This window comes from Protomyctophum bolini, assembly GCF_963924005.1.
Source record: "Protomyctophum bolini genome assembly, chromosome: 19".
NCBI lineage: Eukaryota > Metazoa > Chordata > Actinopteri > Myctophiformes > Myctophidae > Protomyctophum > Protomyctophum bolini.
In genome coordinates, this window is record NC_137880.1 from 29,509,180 (window position 1) to 29,535,005 (window position 25,826).

Genomic DNA, 25,826 nt, shown 5'->3' on the forward strand with positions numbered 1-25,826 from the left:
AATAATAGGAGGATTGGTGCAAACTTTGGAAGCTAGTCAATGCGTTGTAACTAGAGTCCTCAACAGGCCTGAAAATTAAGGCCCGGCTCGGCCCGAACAGGGCCTGGCCCGAAGAATTACCATAAGTTTAGGCCTGAAAGCCTGAAAAAACTAGAGTTCTCAACAGGCCTGAAAATTAAGACTCAGCCCTCATCAAACCCTGTACACTCCCCCTGTTGCTGTTCCCACTACCACCCTTAGATCTCCATATTGGCCATTATCTCCAGAGATAATGGCTAAAACATCTTAAAAATGGCCACTTTTAACGATTTTTGTCAATTTTCATGAGCTACTGTAGGAAGGTCGGACAGCAACAAACAAGACATAGAAGAGCTGCAAGATTAGGCATAGTATATGGGCAACAAACTACTGATAAAATCTCAAATGTAATTTATATGGAATCAAAAAGCCTTCACATACTGTAGGCTATAAATACCACAATACAATTTGTGATGGGATTACTGGGATAGATACAAGAATTCAACAGAAATAGTAGTAAGGTCATGCAATTTAGTAATTTATTTATATTGTAAATAAATGTTGGATTAAAATGTTTTTATTGTAAATTTTACAATAAATGTTTTTATTCATTGTATTCATTCATCTGCATAGGAATTTCCAAATCAATTTCCATTCAGCACTATAATTATATTATATATTTAGCTCAAGTTAATTACACTAGTCCTTACCCGAGATATTTCCCCCCAGAAATATGAATTACCAGTCATTTTAACTTGTATAATATATTTGTGTTTTTTTTAATGAATAAAAACAGTACTATAACATGAAAGTATTTGTATAAATGCTAAATGTTAATTGAACTCTGAGAGTGTAAATGGGTTCATTTGGTGTGGTTCCATTTGGTTCTAAACTATCATTTAGCTGGGGACATGGGGGAACTCCCCCATGCAGGACCCCTAAACTATGATTTCTCCACACACACACACACGTGGCGAAAGTGGCACACACACACGTGCGTTGCGAAAGCACGAGACACACACACACAATAGCGTGGCGAAAGCACACACACACACACACACACACACACACACACACACACACACACACACACACACACACACACACACACACACACACACACACACACACACACACACACACACACACACACACACACACACACACACACACACACACACACACACACACACACACACACACACAGAAAGTATAGCTGCCTGGAAGGAATTGTTTACCAGGCTGGGCTGGCGGAAGGCAACCGTGGCTCCGTCAGTGTGTGACCCACGGCTCCGTCAATGTGTGACCCACACACGCGTGCGTTGCGAAATTCGTCGGGTGAAAGAAAGTGTGTTGTGCTGTGTACTGGCCGCCAAATTGTATAGGCCACTGTTTGTTGTGTTGCGGCGGTAGCTAGAGGAAGCATGCCAGTGGTGTAACATGTTGAGAACGGTGGCCTGTGATGCAGGCGTCGCTAAGGGGCGGTGGTGTGTGAGGGTGTGAGGGTGCGCGTTTAAGTCTGCGTTTTAATTCACTAATAAAGTAATTTGTTAAATGGGAAAAGGGGCTTCGTTAAGACCTCCATATTATTATGGTCAATGCCTGTGTGAAAAGTGGGAGCGATTGGTGCAGGCGGTGAGGAGATACGGTGGTGTTTCTGACACAGACAGACACACATTCAGACAGACATTGACTGAATTATAGTATGATGATGATAATAAGAATAACTCTAAATTCCATATTACATTTAGAAAGATGTACACATTTATCATGGAATTATGTATTAACTATGTAAAAAAAAAAGAAGAGAGAGAGAGAGAGAGAGAGAGAGAGAGAGAGAGAGAAACAGGCGTGGTTATTGGTTAACCATTATGCCCTTTTTAACTTAACACTTGAGGTGTCCTACTCCTGTATGTCTGTCTTTGGGTCTCCCTCGGTGCATATATCTCCACCTCAATCACTTCACTTCACTTTGAGGGCGTTGTTCTTCCTTTGAGGTATGTTCTTCTGGACCTGGCGGGCCCGTGTGCCAAAGCCCAAAGACTGCACAGACTCAGTAATGAAATGCTGGGTTGGAGATACGCACAGCATCACCAGCAGCTTGGCATCCCCACCTGGTGGAAAAGACGAAGAAGGAATAAGCAGTATGTTGACAGACTATACTACAAGTACACGTGATTGTATGCATGCGTGTACTTGTATTACTATACTTGTGAGGGCCAAATGTCCCCACACATATAGCAGAATTTGTGAAAGACATTGTGAGGAGCATTTTTCTTGTCCTCACATGAAAAATGGTTGTTTTATGGTAAGACATTTAAACTATGTTCAGGGGTTGGGTTTGGAGTTTTCCTTATTTTATACCTAGTTGTGCGCCGATGTCACACACTCAAAAGAAAACTGATCTACAAACTATTGTTGATGCAAGTATAGTAATTCAAACGTGTGTGTGTGTGTGTGTGTGTGTGTGTGTGTGTGTGTGTGTGTGTGTCTCACCGATGGCGTCCTGCAGTAGGTGTGTGAGCTTGCTGTTCCTGTAAGGAACATGTGGTCTCTGCTCTGCCAGGGCTCCCAACACATCAGACAGAGCAGACAGACTGCGGTTTATACACGAGGACTCCCACAGAGCAGCCCCAGTAACTCCTGACATACCTGGTTCACAAAGTACATACATTACTTGCATTACTTGTATGCTGCAATCACACAGTATACATTAATAGACTGCTTAAAGTAATCACTGTGCACATTAATAATAATAGACTACAAAGTACTGTAACAAGAGGCAAGACAAGATCATGTGTATGTAATTAATAGGGTTGTCACGATCCAATCACGTGATCGGAAATCGGGGCCGATCACGTCATTTCCAAATGATCGGAAACGGATCGGGAGCAAAAACATCCCCAGTATCAATATTATATCCATATCGTGATATTAGACTGGATATTGTCTGTGATTTTGGATACCGTACTATTGTGATATGGCATAAGTGTTCTCTAATCATCATACATCACATTTGGTGCCCAGCCAATCAAATCATCGCTATGGGATACACAGCATAGGAGGAGCTAGCGCCCCTCAAACATAGAAACAGCGGATGGGGGGGGGGAAAATCGGTATCGGCATATACTCAAAATCAAATGATCGGAATTGGATCGGGAGAAAAAAACGTGATCATCCCTAGTTATTAATACATCTTAAACGCACGGTGCCAGTTACTGCCAGGGCGTCTTACCCACACACTCGCTGCCTGCCAGGTCCACTAGCTGTAGCTTGGTCTTGAATGTAGCCTGCGAGATGCTGGGCCTGGGCGACGGGCAGGGGGACGGGCTCGGGGAGAGGCCGGGTGAGGAGGCGGCGGAACTGGGGGAGAGGTCGCCGGATGGTTGGCGGGCGGCAGGGTTGGCACGGCGACAGCGGGGACTCCAGAACTCTCCCCGAGGGGAGCGCTGCATGTTCTTCTTGGCATTTTGTAGCCTGCGAGCTGAACGGAGAGGTGGTGACATGATGTGAGAGGGATTGTGAGCGGTCGTATTGTATCGTACTAGTAGAGCTCCACTCTGTAGCGTGCGAGCTGAACGGAGAGGTGGTGACATGATGTGAGAGGGATTGTGAGCGGTCGTATTGTATCGTACTAGTAGAGCTCCACTCTGTAGCGTGCGAGCTGAACGGAGAGGTGGTGACATGATGTGAGCACGTGTGTGAGAGGGATTGTGGGGTGTCGTATTGTATCGTAGTACAGATCCACTCCGCATTATTCTCTCCATCACAGGAAAGGTCCTTTCAAACAGGCAGCGATTAACGCGCCTAGTAATTCATTTTCAATGAGACCTGCGGTTTTTTTCCTCTACGCGCGGAGACGTCGAGGGCCAACAACGCAAGCGTATTCACGTGAGCGCGGCCCTGTGAAATTGTCGCAGGTGTGCTCGTTTCGTGGACACGCCTGCGACTGACTAGACCTGGATTCTGTTGAGCTTTTCGTTTCTATCTAAATGGCCGTCGGTTATAACTGGTCTAAAAATGAAAGTTATTTAGCAGTCTAGGCTTACATTAGACGTTGAAATGTCGTTTCAACAGATACTGTATGACGTTTAAAAAACTGCTAAATAGCCGACTATAGAGCCGCTGGTTCTGCCTGGTTCACGGAAGTAATTTCTCTATGGAGAATAACATGGGGTCATCTTAAAATTGTTTCATATAAGCATTGAGGTCCAAAAATAAACGAGCTGTCTCTGCGTTATTGTCAGGGAGGTGTCTCTGTATCGTTTGCGAGTCAGTCACTCATAATTATATGATACAGTCTGTGTCTAGCGAAAATGTTACTAATTCAGCAGCAGTAACAATAGCGTTTTCTCTCAGTCAGCTGATTCTTCATATCCATATGAGTGAAACTGCCGGGATGACATATTTCTTTTTCAAACACAGTACTTATATGAGGCGATCTAAAATCCCCCTATGGGGATTACAATGCAAATAAATAGTACATGAACCCGTGGATTTGGGTCCTCTACCGATATTGACGTCAGACTTTGGTGCTCTATTGCTCAGTGGGATGATTATCCATGAGTGTGATTATGAACATTTGTTACGTAGCATCTTTGTGTAATCCAGCACATTTGTCAACGTCACTTCTGGGGACAAATGTAACTCAGAGTGTACAAATGTAACCAAATGAACTGTATAATGAACACATGTGCGTCTCACCCAAGACCAGTGCGTTGGGGCTCTTGGAGGAGATGGTGAGAGTGACTATGAGGTGAGAGCGTGAGGAGTGGGCGTGGACCAGTGTGGGACAGCGAGCCCTGAGCTTTAGAACACTGCCGATCACCTGCATCACCTCGGACGAGCTGACCACACACCTGAGGGGACAACATGCGTTTGTCTCCATTAAACAGTACATGCAATAATATGTGCACACATATACAATTATTTTGTATTTGTTGTCAAATGGGAATACATAGACCGTCCTCATATATTATGCGAGGACATTCATTTTATTTAACTACAATAAAAATCCTTTAGATTTTTTAGAAATGGTCAATCGACAAAGCAGCTGCTTTAGAAATTAATCATGTCACTGCCACAATTTGAAGGACTGCCTTAAAAACTTTTCTTTGGCTCTGTAGGAGGCATCAAAATTTAGAAGAGGGGTAGCCTGTCTGTAGCTAAGCTCGCAAACAGCTGTACCGATGTAATGATCGCCACACACACACATTACATATTCACTGTCAGTGGGTCAGTCAGAAATAAATATTTTTTTATATAAGTCAATAGGGACTCTGATCAGGCCCAACTTCAAGCCATACATACACAGATATAGACCTCACATAGACGTCATTGATGACCGATGTCACAGGCTATCCAATGTCCACATGAAATCAGAGATCCACACGGTAGCCACTCTGTTCCCATGCGGAACCCAATAACTATGATTGTTTCCATCCCGTTTTAACCATCTGTCTAGTTGAGTAAAGCATTTAGTGTTTTCCTGGCCCCAACAAGCATGTACAGTACATAAAATCACACACATAGGGGTGTTTTAAACTCATAACGAGTACAAGCATAAAACAGCCAATAGGGTTCCTACACAGTGGGAATTTCAAAATTCCAAACTTTTTTCCCCAGACGCAAATTTCGGGTCGCTCCCTGGGCAAGCTGCGGCTGAAAAACCAACGTGTCAAAGGGAAAAAGTGAAACGAAATACATTCCATACTTGCGTAGGAAGGAACCCAGTACTCACGCGTGTGTGAGTGCGGTGACCTCGCTGGTGCCAGAGGAGGTGGTGATGACGTCCCTGCGGTGGCCCATGGTTCCACTGCCCTCCTCATCACGGGCCAGGAGGTCAAACACCTCGTTGTTGTATACCTCAACCACCGACACCGCTACTGTATGGCTGTCTGCTGGCTGCTCTGAGACCAGCCTGATGCGCACGCACACACGCACACACACACACACACACACACACACAGTGTCACACACACTTAGTTTCTTTATTTGAGTTCACATTTAAAATTACATTACAGGGGCCCAAATATTTTCCAGTTGCTTCTAATCACCATCTAATCACTTAATCGCCATCATCAGCCCATATCAACAGCATGCAATGCAGCCAGTATGGACATTTAATTTACTAACCGTAACCCTAACTCTAACCTCAGTCTAAACGGGCCACGTACGTAAGTCCCCAAACCTCATATCAATCTTAAATGGCCACGTGAGATAGTTTCACAATGTTTTCGCTTCAGCGGCAGTAATTTCATTTCCTAGTCGCTTGCTCGCGGTAGGCAGTATGTGGGAATGTCCTTGCGTGCATTGCATGGTCCAGATAAGAACATACTGCTGATTATCGGTTGATAACATTCAAAGGGGGTGATTAGACATGCTCCAAACAAGTTTACAATGTAAACAACACACATTTCACGGTCAACATTATGTCATACACTTCCATCTGCCACATTACATGAAGATGCAAAGCTATACATGCAACGTTTGTGGCTGCTACAACAGCTACAAATAAGTTGAACTGGCTTGTGCCTTTGTATCTGCCAGTGTGAGCACAGCATCACAGAGTCTCACCTGAAGAGCTCGGCTGCAGCCTTGGGGATGATGCCGTCCCGGGGGGCCTCTGTCCGCTGGGAGCCCAGCATGGTGTGGGTCTTACCACTGCCTGTCTGCCCGTACGCCATGATACACACATTATACCTGAAGAACACACACACACACACACACACACACACACACACACACACACACACACAACCCCACTCATTGAGTTTTAATTCAACACTGAGTATACAAATGAAAACAACACGTTAAGAGACATAAGGATCAAGTCAGTAGGAACAAGCAGGTAGAGTGGCTGGATGGTAACCGCAAGGTTGCCAGTTCGAACACGGGCTCCTCCAGAGTTAGAACCCCTAATTGCTCCTGATGTGCTAGTTGGTGCCTTGCATGGTTTCCACCGGCATCGGTGTATGAATTTGTGTGTGAATGGGTAAATGTAATGCACAATCTATGTAAAGCGCCTTGGATAAAGGCGCTATATAAACGCACCATTTAAGTAAGGCACCATTTGATTCCATTTGTAAAAGTTAAATTAACATATCATCAATTGTACTCAAAATAAAACAATGCTTAAAATAAATGTTGGCTGTGTAACACAATTTCCATTGATGAAGACAAACGTGACAGTTTGTGGTTGGAGAGTCAACATTCTGATTCCACACCGACTCACCCATCCAGTAGAGACGTGAGGAGAGGTTTGACATCCTCGAACACAGCATTCTGGGAATCCTCAGGTCCATGCACCCTGTTAAACACAATGTCAAACACAATCCACATTGGGATCAATGGCAATTCAAATTGTGTTAAAATGAAATGGAATTACACGTCGGCCTTTCTTTTTACCTCTCAAACTCAAATATCTTGTTTAACACCGGGTTTCCCGTCTTCATACAATTCACCAGCACAACATCCTACAATAAATAAATAATAAAAAAGAAAGTGTGAGAATTCTTTGTGACGAAGAAATCACAGTAATAAAAAAAGTCCTAGAGAGTAGTTTAATTGTAAGAAAAGTGCTTACATCGCTGATAGCATGTACCACTTCCTCTGATGAGACAGGCCTGCAAGAGAAAATAATGTTACTGCGAGAGTGAGGTCTAGCCAACACCAACTCGGGATTCCTGGATCGCTGCCGTCCATAATTTCCTATCCAACATCAGGTTCTTGAACTCTGTAGTGTTGTTAGCTAAGCTGTCACACTGCAGTATGTCTACATACTGTAGGTGGTACGCTTCTTTCCCCTCCTGGCTTTATCCCTGGGTTGGCTCCCATAGAGTCAATTTATTGCTTCAAGTTCTGTGTGCCTGATGAAGTGCCCTGCCAGCCTCATCCTTCTCTCTCTGACTTTGTCTGTGAGCCGTGGTAGGTCTCCATATGTCCACATTTCTGATGCGGTCTGTCCATGTGACACCTAGTGCCATTCGTAGCATTCTTGTGTAGACTCATCCAGTGATGGATTGATACCATAGTTGTTGATCTCCATAGTTGTTCTTCATCGATATACATTGAAAAATGTACGCAAACACTGAAATGCTGTGCAAGAAGAGCCAGCAACACCTTTACTGCCTAAGACAATTGGCTAGGTTTAATGTGGACAAAAGCCTGATGAAAGGCTATAGTGCCTACATACATTCCGTTATTTCTTTCTCCTGTATCTGTTGGTACGGTAACCTCGTTATCAAAGATAGAACTTCCCTTGAGAGAATTGTGAAAACTGCTTCTAAAATGACTGGCATCCAATTGGAGAGCCTTGATTTCTTCTATAATAGACAGCTGCTCAAAAAAGCCCTGTCCTTTCGCTCAAATAGTATAGTGCCCACACACTCAGTTCAGATGCTGCTGCCATCTGGCCTTCGCTCCTTTGTCCCTGCCTCGATCTGAGCAGTTAATGCTGCCGAAAGAAGGTAAAAAAAAGTGATGACGATGATGATGATTTAGTACCTAGCACTTTGTCTTGGCACTGATGATGTCACTTTATGATGCTTCACTTTGTACTGTACTTGGTTGGCTACTCTTTTATTCTCTTATCCTTTTTATCAATTGCACAGATGTGTCCATGCTATGTTATCACATGTCTGTTGCTGTGTTCTACTGTTTTGACATTTCAAACCTCTACGATCTGCTGTAAACCAAATTGCCCCCCTGGGGACATTAATAAAGAACTTCAACTTCTTTAAAATAAATCAACAAGCTTGTTCACGGCACCGCACACAGCGAATTTAAATCAAGCCTAACATTGTCAAAAGCATAGACATTGGAGTTAAATGTACCCTGCTGATGATGTTGATGTGGAGGCCTGCATGTGGTCAAAAGGTAGCACTGGACGCACCCTACAGTGGACTCTGATGTTACCCCTCAACTCCTGGAGAAAGACATGGAGAAGGACTGACATGAGAGACGAGCAGAAACGGCTGAGATACGTGTCAGCTCATTGTTTTTGGCAGCCTAGGCCATGTCCACAGGCTAGTGGTCAGAGGCTTGAGGATTACAGCGTTGTCCAAGTGTAAAGCAAAGCAGCTTGCAACATACTGTTCAATCTCCTCCGTTATAGGCAGTCGGTCTATTTGGAGGAGAAGGTGCTTTTTGTACCCATGATTTACTTTCGGTGTTGGTAATATGACAGACTGAAGTGACCAATGTTGGCTATGAATAAGTTCATGTGTTCCGTATATTCTGTATTCTGTACATTTAGGGCTTGTTTGGACTCAAGCACTGAGACACATGACGTTTCGAGTGTGTGGGATATCAGAAGCAACTGAAAATATTTGTACCCTTGAAAATGTATTTTATAAATGTGGACTCAAATAAATAAATTGAAGTGTGTGTGTGTGTGTGTGTGTGTGTGTGTGTGTGTGTGTGTGTGTGTGTGTGTGTGTGTGTGTGTGTGTGTGTGGCGTGTGTGTGTGTGTGTGTGTGAGAGAAGAACATCAACCACCCACCAGATATTGCCGAGCTGGGCACAGTACAGGTGAAAGTGATCAAGCTGAAGAAACATAATGCCCCCCCTTTTTGTATCTACAGAAATCCCATGTTGAGGTGGTAAAGTTAATCAGTTCTCACCACCAGTTTGTTGTGAAGCTCTCTCCTCCTCTGCCTCTCTTCCTTGCACTTCTCCTTTTCCACCTCCAGAGATTGCTCTAGGGCTTCCACACGAGCCTGCAAACCTGGGAATTGACAGATTCACTGTAATTGTCTTTCACACTCCAGTCCATACTGTATATCCAATCAAGGTGCTCATCATCAGTGGTCTTGGTTCATAAGTGGCTTTGGGACATGTTTAAAAACTCATCACTATGAGCATGCCAGTGCAAGCCATCAAGGTATCTGTAAGGTGGGTTTGTTCATCTCCAGAAAACCTTGAATCGAAACCAAGACTTGAATCCCCCAATAATCCAATTTACTAACCCTACACTCACGCAGAAGCCACGGGTGAGTCTTAACGGGCCACATGTTTCGGACTATTGTTAGGTCGGACTAACCTTCCCCCCCTCACCTTCAAAAACACATGCATCATTAGACACAGACATGCTGAAGTGGCTGAACCATTCAACATGTTTAGGAATAAACACAGGATAACTAAAGCTGATGATCATACATAGAATAGCAACAGGGTAAGCAGTCATGAGGGGAATGGAGTGCTGAGACGACATTATTATGAAGTACTACAAAGTACAAATTAACTAGGGTACAAGGTAAACAAATTAACTGAGAATGAAAGACGTTTCATATTGTTAATCCATTTACCAATTGTTATTCTGAAATGCACTCACTCCTCTTATCCTCTTACTCTTGAGCTGAGTTGATGCCAGTGATAAATATGCAACCACTGAAATAATCAAAACACTACCATGATAGACAACTTAAACTAATTTGAACTTTTCTTTTCTTATTTTGACATAGACACACAACTTACGGACCAGGAGGACTTTCTCATGCACCCCTTACAGTAAACAAATGAGAAGATTAGAACCCGCCAAGCACAACACACTGGGACTGTAACAGAGGTGGAGTGAGAGAGAGAGGATTATCACCACAGTAACCCTAATGAGCTATGAGCTATATGACCAGCCAGAGCGTGGTGTAAGCCACTTCAGAATGGAAAGTGAGAGCGTAATATAATATAATACATAACAATAATGTGTCCAGAGGGGCAAACGTTAAGATGCAACAGGAAATAAACCCGTCCTGTTTTCAATACACTAAATATCTTTACTGAAAACAGCTGATCTTAGCCCCAGAATAGGGTCTGCTAGGGTTCAAGCGGAAAAATAGAGAATACAGTATGAATAGAATGCTAGAAGAGGAAATGCAAGACAATAAATGAAGGACCCATGTCACCCACCACTAGATCTGCCGTCAGTGTCAGCTTTCAAACTCAGTCAATACAACAGAGACTTCTAAATTGACTAATTACTAAATCACTGATGCAAACTTCAACTTCCTGGTTGAACTCATGTTTGAGTTCATCCAGTCACGTGCTTACTCTGCATGCCGTGTCCATTTTGATTCTGTAAGGAGGAGTTAGCTTGATCCACCTTCTGCAGTAGTTGCTTGCTCTGCTCTTCCAGGTCAGTGGCAAAGCCCACATACACAGCAAAAACCTCACTCAGGTCCTGTTTCAAGGCCTGGAATACCACAGAAACACACACACATTTTGTATTACATCTCCAAAACGTTATCTTGTGTGTATCCATCGACCAGGTCAAGTTGTTGGCGGTCTATCTCTCACACACACACACACACACACACTTTGTACCTGGACTTCAGACAGGAGTTTTACCAGGGCTGACTGGGTGACTTTCTGCGCGTTACTCTGGAGCTGAGGGTGTTTCTGGACCTTGGCCACCTCCTCTTGGCTCCGCCGCAGTCTCCCCAGACACTGGAGACAAGACACATTCAATATGCTATGCTCATAGCCCTGGTTAACTATTATTCCTAGGTGATGGTTATAGCCTAGGGCCCAAATAACACAGATACAATATGGTGACATTTGACCTATAGTTCCTATGAGGTGATAAATGAAATGTGGACATAGGTCTGCATATCCATGTCTGCCAGTCAACGTGGGCTGACAGGTGTATTAAACTCTTAACCAGGTCTATGACAGATTATTACAGAATAAAAAATAAAAAAAACATCTTACCTCAGCATGTCTTAAATGAAGAATGGCATTCTCAGCCTCCAGTTCAAGTATGTGCTCCTCTTTACTCTAGATAGAACATAATGTAGCGAGTAGGTGAGTCTATAGAAGTTAGAACACATGTAGCCATGATTCTAGCCCCACAAGCAGAACCCAAATGTAGTAAAGTTTCTGACACTTTTATGACTTTACCCATGCTAGGTCCAATCATAAAAGGGCTACCATGATTCATGACTCGTATTCATACTCGTCATGGCAGTCATGTTTCAGGGCTAGAACACATGATATGCGACTATAAACATAGGCGGCAGGCCTACATGTTGGTCAGAGTACTATATATAAGGTCCTCTGTAAAAATAAAAGAAGTAAACAAACAATAAGGACCATAGAGGTAACGACACGCCTGCCACTTCAAACAATTATAGGCCTATTAACATTAACGTTCAAATCAAAATAGTCTCTTACCCGCAGTTTGTGCTCCAACAGGTGCACTTGATGGGCGAATATTTGGTCGCGGTTAATAAAGAGTGGCATTTTTAAAAGAGATGGAAACAATCCCAGACGACATCAAGGGTAGGCCTGTGTCCTGTCCCTTTCCTTCCTACTGATCAACCTGTCTGTGTTTCCTATAGGCTAATCCGATTAAGGAGAGTCAACAGTTTGTCAAGCTTCCCTCATCAGCTGTGCGCAATAGGGCGCAGTGGGCGCACCGTGCTCTGTCCCAGAGGCAGCCTACACTTTGATTCTCAAAAAATAAATGTCCATGAAATAGGCCTATTCAAAAATCTAGTGTATTTTGGAAATCCAGTAGGATCACCGTTGGCATGCCATGATTATCTTGATGCTCTCAGTTTAGTTGCATTGTCAGTAATATTCCTTACCAATGGAGGGCAGCAAAACTTACTCCTGACACATTTTCTCCGCCGTAAAGTGAAGTGTAGTAGAAGAACGAAGGTTACTTCCGCATAGTATCCTTAACGCATTGTTTATTAGTTTGGTGTCAAGAAATTGTCAAAATGACCAAATCAAAGGACAAAAGGCGAGAGAAAATAAGTGTCGCCAGTGAAGTAAGTTAAGAGTGTTTCTTCGTGGGGTAATCTTTACTCTACTGCTGTGTGGTGACTCATGTTTCATTCATTAATTCACAATCAGTCACAGTTGAACAGGGGAGAGAACTCATTTATCAGCTTAAAATGTATATTATTCCTGTTCCATTTTTGGCTGCTCAGTTATTTGTGTCATCAACACTTTCACTTGTTTATCATCGTGTATGTTATGAGTTATTCTGATTGGATGAAATATTGGTAGGCCTATATCTATCCCGAAAAAGAAGACAGATGGGGAGACTCATGTTCAAGAATACATTGATATGTCACACTTATTTTAACAAAATAAGTGTTCAAATCTCTTTACTTATATAAAACACAAGTGATAAATAGAATTTTCTATAGGCTACAGTGCTTTAATATTCAGAAACGGTGGTCTCCCCATCTGTCAGAGCTCTTTAGTAGACAGTAAATATATTTTGTCATGATACAGCAGGAATGATAACTGACATTGGAGTGATGATGACTGAGCAGACAGAATTGAAACAGGAACAGTGTAATAAGAAGCTGATAAAGTCGCTCGCTCCTGAATTATTATGTTTTTCTTTTCTGTTTATTAAAGAGCTGGAAAGACAGCGATACCCCTGTTTCTGAACTAACATAGCACTGAATATAGAGCTTTAACCTTTCTACATTTCTAGAATTTATATATATATATATATATTACACGCACACATTATTTTTATTTACTCAAAAATAAAAGAATATATACATTTCACATATGATTTATAGGCTATATAATGGATTGGACATTTTGTCTAGATTGATCGTGTGGAAGAACGACGGTCGCGTTGTCAGGACAACATTGAGAAGACAGAGTTGAGAAATCGTCGCGAACAGCTGTCTGATCGGGAAAGGTGAGAGAGATAATACCACCAAATGTTAGTTGTTTTGTGAATATTTACCATCTAATATAATATAACCTAGAGAATATGGGCCTACTACTTGATCTCGTGGCTTGTTCAGAACTGGCTGAAAACTCTGAAGGCATGTGGGATTCATCTTTGAGTGAACGTGTGTCCTCCGCAGACAAGACCTTGAAGATGAAATGGCAGTCATGCAGGAGAGGGTGCAGAAGCTAGGTGAGCTTGCATTAAACACTGATTTCTTAAGTCGATCGTATCTACTACAAGCTTGTAGATCTGCTATTTTTTGGCGAATAGCAGAAAACACCCCCCCCCCCCCCCCCCCCTACAGTCGGTCACCCCAAATAAACACTTGACCTCAGATTGAACTGAATCGCTATCATCATCAATGTGTTTCCAATGCAATCACAGTCATACATTACGAGCAGATCAGATCTTTCAAACATGTTTGGGGTCATTTTTGTCTACTCTGGCTTTTGTGAGGATCCCAGACAGTTTTTAAGTTACTTGATTCAATATTTGATATTGATTTTATCTGACACCCCCCAAGGTCCTATACAAACCGACTTCAAACTCCATTTTAACCACGATAGATTCATCGATAAACATCTGTCTGTTCTGGTGACTGAACCAAGGATGGATATTGAATGATGGATGGTGTCATTGTAATGCGTGCAGGTCGATGGTTTCTAAATTTATTTTATTGTTTTAATTTCCCAACAAAATGATAAAAATAAATGGAAAAAAAAGTAATTGGAAAGGTACGGCCCCCTCACGCATTAGGACATTATCAGACAGTCACACAATTCATATATTAAATAAAATAGGTTTTCCTATATTTCTTTTTAGATAAGGAACTTGACATTTTGAGGGGAGAGAACCGGAGGAATATGATGATGTCCGTTGCTCTACTGGCTCTGTCTGCTGTTATGTACTACGTCTTCCTCTACAACGAAGAAGACCTCTCATGATATCACCCACCACACAGTGTCTTAAAGGGAAGTATGTACTACAAGAACAGTGTCCTTGCAAGAGAGACAGAACTGGAAGTATGGTGCCTATAGCGCACACAGGATGGTTCTAGTATCCGGTGAAACCAAAGACTTGTCGTAAGGCATCTTCATGGAAACCATCCAAGTTCACTGTGACGTGCTACCTTGAACCATAGCAGAACCACAGCAGTGACCTCATAATAGTGTACTTGCCGTAACCCAAAAAGTCAATTAAATGACTCAATTCAATGAATTCATTGAGATTGTTTCGTTTTTTGTCGCATTCCTAAGCCAATAATGTGATGACCAGCGAGACTCGAAGAGTCTCCATTGAGTTGGTGATCAAATGATTGGCTCAGGAATGCAGCAAAAACAAAAATATCTCCATGAATTCAAGGCTTCATGGTGTGTGTAATTGATAGATAAAAGTATTTGTTTTGGGTGAACTACAGGCCGATTGTACAAATGCCTAAATCAGCAGTTGTCACACTTTCAAGATTTTTCAAAAATAGCAGATGTACAAGCTCGCAGTGTGACACGAAGTGACACGCTGTGAGTTTGTGTATCTGCTATTTTTGAATAGCCAACGCTAAAAATATAAAATGACACAGATGCTTTTTACTGGGGTAACTTGATTTATAAAATGTACAACTCTTTAGCTGCATGCGGATGTAAGGGGAAATTACTACATAAATGACCATAGAAATGGTGCAATAATTTTCCTTCTCTCTCTCTCTCAACCATCTCTCCTCTCCCAATCAATTGCCTCATATTTTCCTGACTTGTGATCTCTTTCGTATCACTTGTGAAAGCACATGCATTTGCAAATCTCAATGCAAAACAGCGACTCATTCGAATGTCTTTTGTATGCACATTTGTGAATAGACAAATGCCATAGAACTACTGCTGCCTTGTCTTATCACAGTTTTTTCTATAGTGTCTGTTCTGTCAAGACATTAGCCATGAGTCAGAAAGTGATTGTTACATGACTATGTATCTACATACTGTATGTATGACATTGCTCGTTAATTTGTCAATGTAGTCTGTTGTCTGCCAATTAGCTTTGCTTTTCGATTCATCATCCTTTTATGTACTATGAATGTGATTTACCTGCCAAAGCCTAACTACAGATAAAACAAATCAAAATGTGTTATGCACACATTATTAATAATAATTTTGGTATTTAAAAGTTTGCTTTTTCTAAGCATTCAGTCTGTTCATGCTTTGCATGTGTTGTTACAGTACATGGGCAGGAAACAATAAAGAATGTATTATTTGGATGCTTAATTGTTCAGTGTACCAGTTCATCTCTTGGGAATTAATCTGAGGCCCAAATTGTTACTGTAACCCCAAAGCCTGGTGACGCGCGGTTACTGTAGCCCAGTTCCACTTTAATACTGTGCTAGAATTAGTTTGTCTATAGGGGGAGCTCTAAGAACAAGATTATTGCGTGAGAGATGTTATCTGTTAGTATATTAAAAGAACCATTGGAACCCCAGTGAAACCTCATCATCTCAATGTCTATTTGTTATAAATGAAAAGGTAAACAGTCAGAAAAAGACTTGCACAAAAACTTTTAAGGAAGACTCCTTTGACAGAGAACTAAGACTAAGAAAATATTGTATTTTAACATGCTCATAAAGGGGTGCTCTGTGCTCAACAAAAGGTGCAAAAAAAGCAGTAAACGTGTCGGTCATAGGACCATCATCAGTGCTGTAACAGCACTGACGATGGTCCTATATGTTTTTGAGACCACCTGCAGTCAAGCACAAAGACAGGCGCGACAGCTCAACTTATGTTAGAGAATAACTCATGCATACACTTAGGATGCATTGGTCAGAAATTCTTGTGCATGTTTAACCACTTCAACCTCTCTATTCTGCAAACTAATACTTAATTGACTGGGGTCTGTTATTTATTTTCCCTTTACACAAAATCTCTGCTGAAAATAGGTGAGCTACACGCTCACACGCAAATGCTAAGATTCAAGTTTAACAAGTTCTGAGACTTTTTGTATTGGTGGGTATGCGTGCGTAATGTATGCAATGAAGATGAATAACCAAATAATACATAATCTTAATAGGCCTACCCTCCATCCCACACATTCTTTTTTCACATAACCGTTCACACCCACACTATTAAATGTTTTAAGAAACCTTGTCAACAAAGCCATTGTGCTGCACCTCATGGGGGTGGAGAGAAGAGCAGCTATTAATATCACTGATTATGCTCATGGACTACAACAGCAATAATTACATGAACACAAGTAAAAATGAATACGTACACACACACACACACACACGTGTGAAGTCCACATGCCATCAGGAGTTTGGCTTCGCATAGTACAATTTGTGAAAACTTATTTACAACAAGCACACACTTGCATGTCATATATCCAGAGTGCAATTACTAATTAACTAACAAAATTAACTAACACTGCATGGCAGCAGGTTTGAGTGCTTGTGGACAAATGGATAGGCTACCAACACTACATCATAGTTGTTTACCTGTGAATAAATGTTTGATTAATCTCAGAGACTTTGCTGTTATACATTTAACCATGCATGTACAGAGCTGAACATCGAACATGTCTTGCAGTTCCATATTCAAATGGCACTCAGTGTGCCTTGTAAAGTCATTATGGTCGCATGCATCTGCCATCACACTTTGTGGTTCTGAGAACACGGTATGATTACTAGATGTCCCATGAGCCGTTTGCACACACACACACACAGTCAAAATGTTGCAGATGAACAATGATTTTATGGTCAGTGGCGCAAGAGAGGTGCAACATGCATTGATGCAAGTTGAAGTAAGATTGCAAGTTGGAATAAGATTACTATTGGGGTGTGTGCGTGCGAGAGAGAGAGAGAGAGAGAGAGAGAAGGTGGACTACATGTTATCAGAGACATGCATTAAGTATTATAGAGGGAGAGCACACATCAAGAGAGGGTGAAGTTTCCAGGGGCAGCAATGGATACCAAAGCAAAAGAATGATATTAGCTATTTGGGGAAAAATTGCACAATGAATAACACTGAAGCCCCCTTTCCATCGACCTAATTGCTAACTCAATAATAATGTGCAATGTGGAAAGTACTTGCTACAACTATAATTAACATTATTAATGAGGGAATCATTCCACAGTGCATGTACTTTGGTAATTGCCTCCAGTGCTGGTCAGGTCTCCCGTGCCCAACATTTCCATAATTCAAACAGCTCCCTTTTGGGCCTTTTGCCCAGCATGTGTTCAAGGGGAGATGGCACCCCTGCCTGGTGAGCTCCATCAGTCCTCTAGGGCCTATAGGCCACAACACAGTGCTGATCGTTTCTCTGGTGAAGAGATTATGGATTTATTATGGGAAGGGAATGTTCTGTGTATCTTGACTCGAGAACTACATAATCCACATGTGACTGCCGTCGCACCAAGTCTCATATCTCTGCTGTCTGGAGGAAACCTCATAACTCCAAAATGTTCATTTTTCACGAAATTAAAAATATACATTTTTATTAAGGGAAATTGTAATTGCGGAAATTGCGGAAATGGTGGAAATGGAAATTGCGGAAATGTGGAAATGGAAATTGCGGAAATGGTAATTGCGGAAATTGCGGAAATGGAAATTGAGGAAATTGCGGAAATGGAAATTGAGGAAATTGCGGAAATGGTAATTGCGGAAATTGCTCTTCACTTATAGCTATCTATTTTCAGGTAGATTGTTTTATTTTACTCAGTCAGCCATATCACTACTCTTTTTTTTTCATGAAAAAGGTCATAGCTGGGTAATCTATTTTCAGGCAAATTGTGTTTATTGTATTTTATTTTACTCAGCCATAACAATTTATTTTCTGTTAACCAACTTGCTGGCTGGCAGGCAGGCAGACAGCTACTCATAGACAGGCAGACAGACAGACAGCTACTCATGGAGAATTGGACAGGCAGGCAGTCAGACAGCTACTCATAGACAGGCAGACAGACAGCTACTCATGGAGAATTGGACAGGCAGGCAGACAGCTACTCATGGACAATTGGACAGGCAGGAAGGCAGACAGCTACTCATAGACAGACAGACAGCTACTCATGGACAATTGGACAGGCAGGAAGGCAGACAGCTACTCATAGACAGACAGACAGCTACTCATAGACAATTGGGCAGGCAGGCAGACAGCTACTCATAGACAGACAGACAGCTACTCATGGACAATTGGACAGGCAGGAAGGCAGACAGCTACTCATAGACAGGCAGACAGACAGCTACTCATGGACAATTAGGCAGGCAGACAGCTACTCATAGACAGGCAGACAGACAGCTACTCATGGACAATTAGGCAGGCAGGCAGACAGCTACTCAGACAGGCAGACAGACAGCTACTCATGGACAATTGGACAGGCAGGCAGACAGACAGCTACTCATAGACAGGCAGGCAGACAGCTACTCATAGACAGGCAGACAGTAAGACAGCTACTCATTGACAGACAGACAAATAACTACTCATGGACAGACAGACAGGCAGGCAGGCAGGCAGGCAAAGAGCTACTCATGTTATGTTATTATGTTATTATAACAGCTACTCATGTTATGTGCAATAATTTGTGCAGTTATGGAAACAGCTCTTTGTGTTTATGCAAGAAAATATAACACATTTATTTATTTACATATTGTGTGCATGCACATTGTACTTTGATACATTTTGCCTTAACCATACTCCAGTTTTAAAACAAATAAAGCAATTGAAAGAGAGAAGTTATCAAGTATCATTAATGTCGTAATTTTATCTACTGGCCCCTGGCCCCTTGCCATTTTTGTAATGTGGCCCACAGGTAAATCTATTTGAGTATCCCTGGTAGGGTCACAAGAAACCCATATAAAAATAATTGCCTAATAGTGACAGCCGGTCAGCAAGTGGATTCATGAATGTATGTATATAGACAATATTTTAGGCAAATAAAAAAGACTATATAGGCCTATACCACATTTCCCACTTTAAACAAAAGAAGCCTGTCAGCTGCCAGACTAATTAGTTCAATATTTTCGAAACGACACACTGACGTAAAGGGTATTCGATAGCACTGATTTGAGAGTTATGAGGTTTCCTCCGGACAGCAACGAATTTATTATACAATACACTGTAATACATATGGTATAAGACTATTATGTTAAAAAGGAGAAGTGCGCTATCCATGGTTCTGATGTTGTGCTTGTAATGGTTTCAGCACCATGGACAGCATTACACATGCGTGCATATCTATAGTGCATATACTCTGGCTGCAGCATCTGTGATTCTGTGGGTTATACATTCAATAGCTTCAGATTGCTACAGATTCTGCACAATGAGTAGGCCTATACTTTTATTTTGGTACATTCATTGATACCAATACTTTTGTACTCAAGTAGCCTACATTTTATATTCCAGACTTACTTGAAACAGAGCATTTCTATATTGCAGTATTGATACTTTTACTTAAGTAAATGATGTGAGTATACCTTTTCCACCACTGTTTACAAGAAAGAACGCATTTTGTTATCAGAAAGACAAATGTGTTGAGTCGAGACATGCATGAATGGGGATTCTGGCCGCTAAAGAGATTATAACAAGATGGACACTGCAACTTGGCAATGTATTGTTGTATAGCGCACCACAAGGGGTGCACGCACCACAGTTTGTGAACCCCCTGCAATGTAGCCTATAAACATGTAAACAAGGAATAAACCCGCTTGTCGGATGCCATGCAGACCCCATGGCCCTGCACCAGGAATGGATGCCTGTTTAAACATGCCCGCAGATAAAACTCCCTGACGCGCGCCCATCGTGCCAGACAGCCTCTAAAACACTCTAACATGCTATGATGCTGGCTATACTAGGCCAAAGCACGCACGCGCGCTGTGATTCAGCGCTCGCCTGCTCTCTCACACGCGATTTTGGGTGTTATTCCTATAGTGTTGAACACGTGTTGCAGCCGGTAGGCGGTGCATAGGTTAAAGAAAGTTAATCAGAAGGTTTCCAAGGCTACTGAGGTGCCTAAAGTGTAGATTTATACTAATGCCATCGTAAATGAAAACTGGACAGCTCATTTCCTGCACTCATAAAAAGTCGTAACATGTAGGCTATAGCCAGGGGTGGAAAGTAATAAAGTAGGCGGACATATAATACTCTATAGTCTATACTCAAGTACTCTACTGTACTATACCATTTTGAGGCACTTTAATTGCCTATAGGCTACTTCAATTGGCTTATATTTCCATGTTTTAGTTAAATAGCCTGCTCTATAGCCATGATTTAGATTATTACAAAACATACAATTGAAAGTCAATTCAGGCCTTTTTATATTAAAAAAATCACACCCGTGTGCAGTGAGGGCGCTGTTATCATCTTCCAAATATATATATACATATTTTATGTCCCCAGCTAAATCTTTAACTCTAACAGTACTGTACTTTTAGGCAGACATAGAATAGTAGGCTACACCAATAGACAACTAACAATTAATTTCAGTAATGGAGGAATCGAACACCTTTCCAGAATGGAATTTCCAGAACAATGGAGGGGGGTGAGCCATTCATTAACTATACTTTTCATTTGACCAACAATAACAAAACTGGTTCTAAATGTTCTCCTTTGACAAACAACATTGATTCTAAATGTTCTAATATGAGAAATAAGGTAAAATAAACATGAAATAAACATGGGGCGAGATATCCGTGCTTTGGGGCGAGATATACGCTTTTCGAAAAGTGAAGACGGCTCGCCCAAGCCGTGGATTGGATATCCACTTTTCGAAAAGGTTTGAAAATCTTTGTCTATAGACTTTTACCTTATATAATCAAATGAATTTACTCAAAATGAATAGCGTTTACTTAACAATATTTTTTATATAAATGGATATATAGGCTATATTTTTTCTTGCCTTTATTTACACAATGTCTCTCACACACGCAGTGTCACGCACACACACGCTATGCAAACAGTAAGTATAAGTAGCCTTGCCGAGCCATGAGGTGCGTTAGGGCAGGAGCCTATCTCCTGTTTCTATAGCAGCCTTGATGTATAAAGTACACCCCTGGCTGGACATGACGCCATGACCCCCAATCCAACCCTTGACGCTGAGTGTCAAGCATTTTAACGGCGGGGCTCCACCGGGCGCGTTGCGTCTCCGTCGCGTGCGTCAAAACACGAACCGGGGCGATTTTAATGCAGTCACGCAATGCGTTAAATGCAGTGGAGCCACCCTTCATTGATTAAAAAGGGAACATTCCCATGATGGTGAGTGACGGAGACGCGACGCTGACGCGCCGGAGCCCGTGTTGAGTCTTTGGTATGACCCGGCCAGGCGGCCAGGGATTGAATTTGAACACGCCGGACAGTATAGCCTTTCCCTATACACTCTAACCATGCAAGCTTGCAATACTTATTGTCTGGTCTGTCTCTTCAAACAGTCGCAGTAGGCTATATATACTGTGTACACAAAACCCCCAAAAAGTGTGTATAGACCCAAGAGGGCTATAGTGCGATCTTTTTCAAATAAACGTGCGTTACGTACGTGCCAGTTAGACACATCGTGAGGCTTGATACTGTTTTAAATCATTTTATTCCTCCTGTAGAAAATGTACATCAGACATAGACAATATAATACAAAATAGAAAAAGATCCACAGTATACTGACAAATACAAACTTTTAACACGTAACAATTAAGCCTATGCAATACTGCTTTGGCATTTCAAAGACATTGAATAAAGTGCAAATTGACTTGTCTTCCAATACATTCGCAGTTTTTTCACTTTTTTTTTTTAAACAAAGTTGTTCACAGCATTTGAAAACGCATCTTAAAATTTGTTGAGACACGATAAAGTGCAGATATGCGTGAGATTCTTATACATTTTTTGCGTCACACAACATCCAAGTGTTGGTAAAGCATTCGCTGTCAAGTCTCTCTCTCTCTCTCTCTCTCTCTCTCTCTCTCTCTCTCTCTCTCTCTCTCAAACGTCGCTAGGTGACCTGGAGCGGTAGGACCCCTTGGCCTGAAAACAGCCGCAGAAAAGCACGTAGAGTGAGCGCTGAATCTCGGCGTTGCGGTAGGCGTAGATGATGGGGTTGATCATGGAGTTGTAGGTGGCCGGCAGCAGGGTCGCGTACGTGTACACGGACGGGTAGTGCCTCTCGCCCACCAGGCAGTAGATGGCGAAGGGCAGCCAGCTGGCGCCGAACGTCCCCAGGATGATGGCCAGCGTGGACACCCCCTTCTTGGTGGCCACGTAGTGCGAGGTGCTGAAGAAGTGCTGCTGGAGCGCGATCTGGTGCGCGTGGCGACACACGATCTTGCAGATTTTAAAGTACATGGTGAGCATGAGCGCGAAGATGACGAAGAAGGAGACGGCCAGCACGGTCACGTTGCTGCGCGTCAGCGGGCGCACGATGCTGCACGCGGCCGGCTCGTCCAGGCAGTTCCAGCCGAGCACGGGCAGCAGGCCCAGGCACAGCGACACCCCCCACGTGCCCGTCAGCATCACGTGCACCCACTGCAGGGTCTTCTCGGAGAAGTACGTCAGGGCGTTGTAGAGGGAGAAGTAGCGGTCCACGGTGATGGCCAGCAGGCTGCTGATGGACGCCGTGAACGAGGCCACCAGGAAGCCCACGGTGACCAGGCTGATGGTCTCCGAGGAGATCATGTACTGGAACACGAAGTTGAGGATTAGTCCAATGCCGGCCAGCAGGTCCGCCGTGGCCAGGCTGCCGATCAGCACGAACATGGGAGTCCTCAGGCTCGGCGTGTAGAAGATGATGGCCACCACTATGGCGTTCTCGCAGGCGATGACCGTGCCCGACATGCAGAGCATGATGTCCCACGGGTTGATGGGGAACTCCAGCGGCGCGGTGGAGAACGCCAGGCTGCCGTTGCGCTCCGGGTAGTCGGTCTCCATCCAGGGGAGGAGATCCGCCGCTCCGGCCACCGCGGCTGCAGAAGAGTCATTCACTACCAATGTCTCGTTCATCTTCGCAATGTCCTTCCTTTATAAAGATTAAAAAATATATGAGTTTAGGCTATTAATTGCAGCCTATTCTATGCAGGCAAGCTACTCCACAAACAATGTGTCAATATATAAGTGACATCTACTAGAATCACTGTCTGCACAGTCGCGAGCGCTGTCCATGGTGCTGAAACTTTCCAGCACTGTAGCGGTGTAGCCTAACTTTGACTACAGAATCTCCCAGTTCCGTAGCCAATATAATTAAACTATTCCCTGAATCTGCTAAGTGTGTGCTGTTATAATAATATTCACAATATATGGGGGGGAAAATCAATTAGCCTACTACATACCTCCGCCGTCGCTACAAACGGAGATTGCAGTGAAATTGGAGCCGTCCCTCTCACACGAAACCTCTCAAGTTAACCCCACGATTCTGTTCTGTTCCCCCACGCATGGGCTGCACACCCAGGGTAGGGGACGACGACAAGCATCGGCTGACGAGGAGTCTGGGGAGGAGGAGATGGGCTGGGGTGACGATGGAGAGGACTGGAGTATGGTTAAGGCGCACGGGAGACGAGTGGAGTTTATAAATCCACACGCGACGTCACAGAGAGAGAGAGAGAGAGAGAGAGAGAGAGAGAGAGAGAGAGAGAGAGAGAGATGCCCGTTGTTCACATGCTGGGATGAAACATGTCAGGCATGGAGGGCTTCTTAACCCCTCAATGAATCAGAATCAGAAGACTTTATTGCCATGACATGCAGCTTCACATCAGTGTTCATTTTGACAGAAAATTCTGATTTAGTCTAATAGTCTTTCGATTAACACACTCATTTTAGTTATCTGAAATTGTTTAGTAGAAATTTGTCGTCTCTTATAGTCTTTAGTCAAATACACATCTGATTTGATTGTGCAAATACAGACATAGTTGTAATATGAAACATTAAGAAATAAGTAGGCTACATGACCTTGATCCAGTGTTAATTTTGACCAAAAAGTCTGATTTAGTCTTTTGAATAACACACCATTTAGTTTTAGTCTTATCATATGAAATTGTTTAGTCTTAATATAAAACAATATTTAGTCTTATAGTCAGCAAAATAAATATATAGTATCAAGAATAGTGATTTTAAAGAAAATAAATGAGTCCTCCGATTTATGCTTTATGTACACTGAATGAAGATGGATGTCGCTATACGGCTAGAACATGCATTTGTGTTGCTCCTGACCTGTATACAGATCACCTTGACACTCCAAACTATAGATTCGGTCTAAAGCAATGGCCTTCTAGTTATACGCATTGTGAAAGACTGAAAGAGAGAGGGCCAACATGAGTGTGTGCACCAGAGTGAGAGAAAGAATGTTTTTTTTGTATGTCAAGGACAGCTTGAGTCTAAAGCTATAGCTGCAGGCTGTCTTACACAAAGCCTGTACAAATATCAGTCCTGTGTGTGTGTGTGTGTGTGTGTACACACACACACACACACACACACACACACGCATATTCTCTCCTGGCCTGCATAAACTGAACTGGTTCAGTTTGGATTGATCTGTCGGTTAGTACTGCTCTGCATGCCATTCACAAGCTATGGTATCTCAGAAGCATGCACAAAGTCAGCAGATGCCAAGTTATTTCCATTCAATAAGCTAGCTTAATGTTCCCCTGCATGGGTACAAACATCATGTAATACCTACAGGGTACACACTAACTGTACTGGCAATTTACAGTGACAAGGATATTAAGGACCTTAGACTTGATGATCTTAATGGTCCTTATGGGTTTTAAACACAATATCAACACAATGGAAATAAACACAGGAGAGGTGATCTCAAGGTAAATTCAGCCTCATCAAATGAATAGTTAAATTATTACGACTCCTTGCTGCCAACGTATGAGATCCTAACAGTATTATTATATGTGCAATGTGTCAAGACTGTATGGATAGTTTCCTGCGATAATCATGCACGTACCAAATCTCATGTGAGTCTTAAAGGGATTTTTCACAGCTGGAAGAAACTGCAGTAACTGAATGTTAATAGTATTTGTAGTAGATAACAGTAGCACAATTTGGCCAGAAAAATAACTAGATAAAGTTCCCCTTGGGGCACAGGTCTCCACCAGGGCAGGTCAGGTTGTGGCCTCCTGGTGGCGCTATAATAGGCCAATGTGAAAAAGGTGC

At 42.6% G+C, this 25,826-nt stretch overlaps 3 protein-coding genes across 3 annotated transcripts; 1 reads left to right on the top strand and 2 right to left on the bottom strand.

Annotated features, from left to right (window-relative positions):
- Positions 1-1,980: 1,980 nt before the first annotated feature.
- On the bottom strand, positions 1,981-12,311 carry kif25 (kinesin family member 25; the record flags this gene model as incomplete). The annotated part of the gene is made up of 15 exons (XM_080791464.1): positions 12,188-12,311; positions 11,726-11,791; positions 11,339-11,461; positions 11,066-11,207; positions 9,643-9,746; positions 8,853-8,944; positions 7,604-7,643; positions 7,426-7,493; positions 7,253-7,327; positions 6,595-6,720; positions 5,759-5,938; positions 4,723-4,877; positions 3,254-3,502; positions 2,515-2,670; positions 1,981-2,132 (listed from the first exon to the last, which is right to left on the bottom strand). The coding sequence occupies exons 1-15, from the start codon at positions 12,254-12,256 to the stop codon at positions 1,981-1,983; spliced, it is 1,797 nt and encodes a 598-aa protein (XP_080647590.1). The 5' UTR covers positions 12,257-12,311.
- A 385-nt stretch (positions 12,312-12,696) lies between these two features.
- On the top strand, positions 12,697-16,263 carry ccdc167 (coiled-coil domain containing 167). The gene is made up of 4 exons (XM_080790260.1): positions 12,697-12,789; positions 13,591-13,685; positions 13,858-13,910; positions 14,544-16,263. The coding sequence occupies exons 1-4, from the start codon at positions 12,739-12,741 to the stop codon at positions 14,663-14,665; spliced, it is 321 nt and encodes a 106-aa protein (XP_080646386.1). The 5' UTR covers positions 12,697-12,738; the 3' UTR covers positions 14,666-16,263.
- Positions 16,264-22,658: 6,395 nt separating this feature from the next.
- On the bottom strand, positions 22,659-23,672 carry gpr6 (G protein-coupled receptor 6; the record flags this gene model as incomplete). The annotated part of the gene is made up of 1 exon (XM_080790563.1): positions 22,659-23,672. The coding sequence occupies one exon, from the start codon at positions 23,670-23,672 to the stop codon at positions 22,659-22,661; it is 1,014 nt and encodes a 337-aa protein (XP_080646689.1).
- Between the last annotated feature and the right edge of the window lie 2,154 nt (positions 23,673-25,826).

What these genes read in the sequence shown, in the direction of transcription:
- ccdc167 (XM_080790260.1), top strand. Translation starts at nt 12,739, where the DNA reads ATGACCAAATCAAAGGACAAAAGGCGAGAGAAAATAAGTGTCGCCAGT. An exon ending in AAATAAGTGTCGCCAGTGAA is followed by an intron (nt 12,790 to 13,590) that starts GTAAGTTAAGAG and finishes CATTTTGTCTAG; the next exon opens with ATTGATCGTGTGGAAGAACG. An exon ending in GGAGAGGGTGCAGAAGCTAG is followed by an intron (nt 13,911 to 14,543) that starts GTGAGCTTGCAT and finishes ATTTCTTTTTAG; the next exon opens with ATAAGGAACTTGACATTTTG.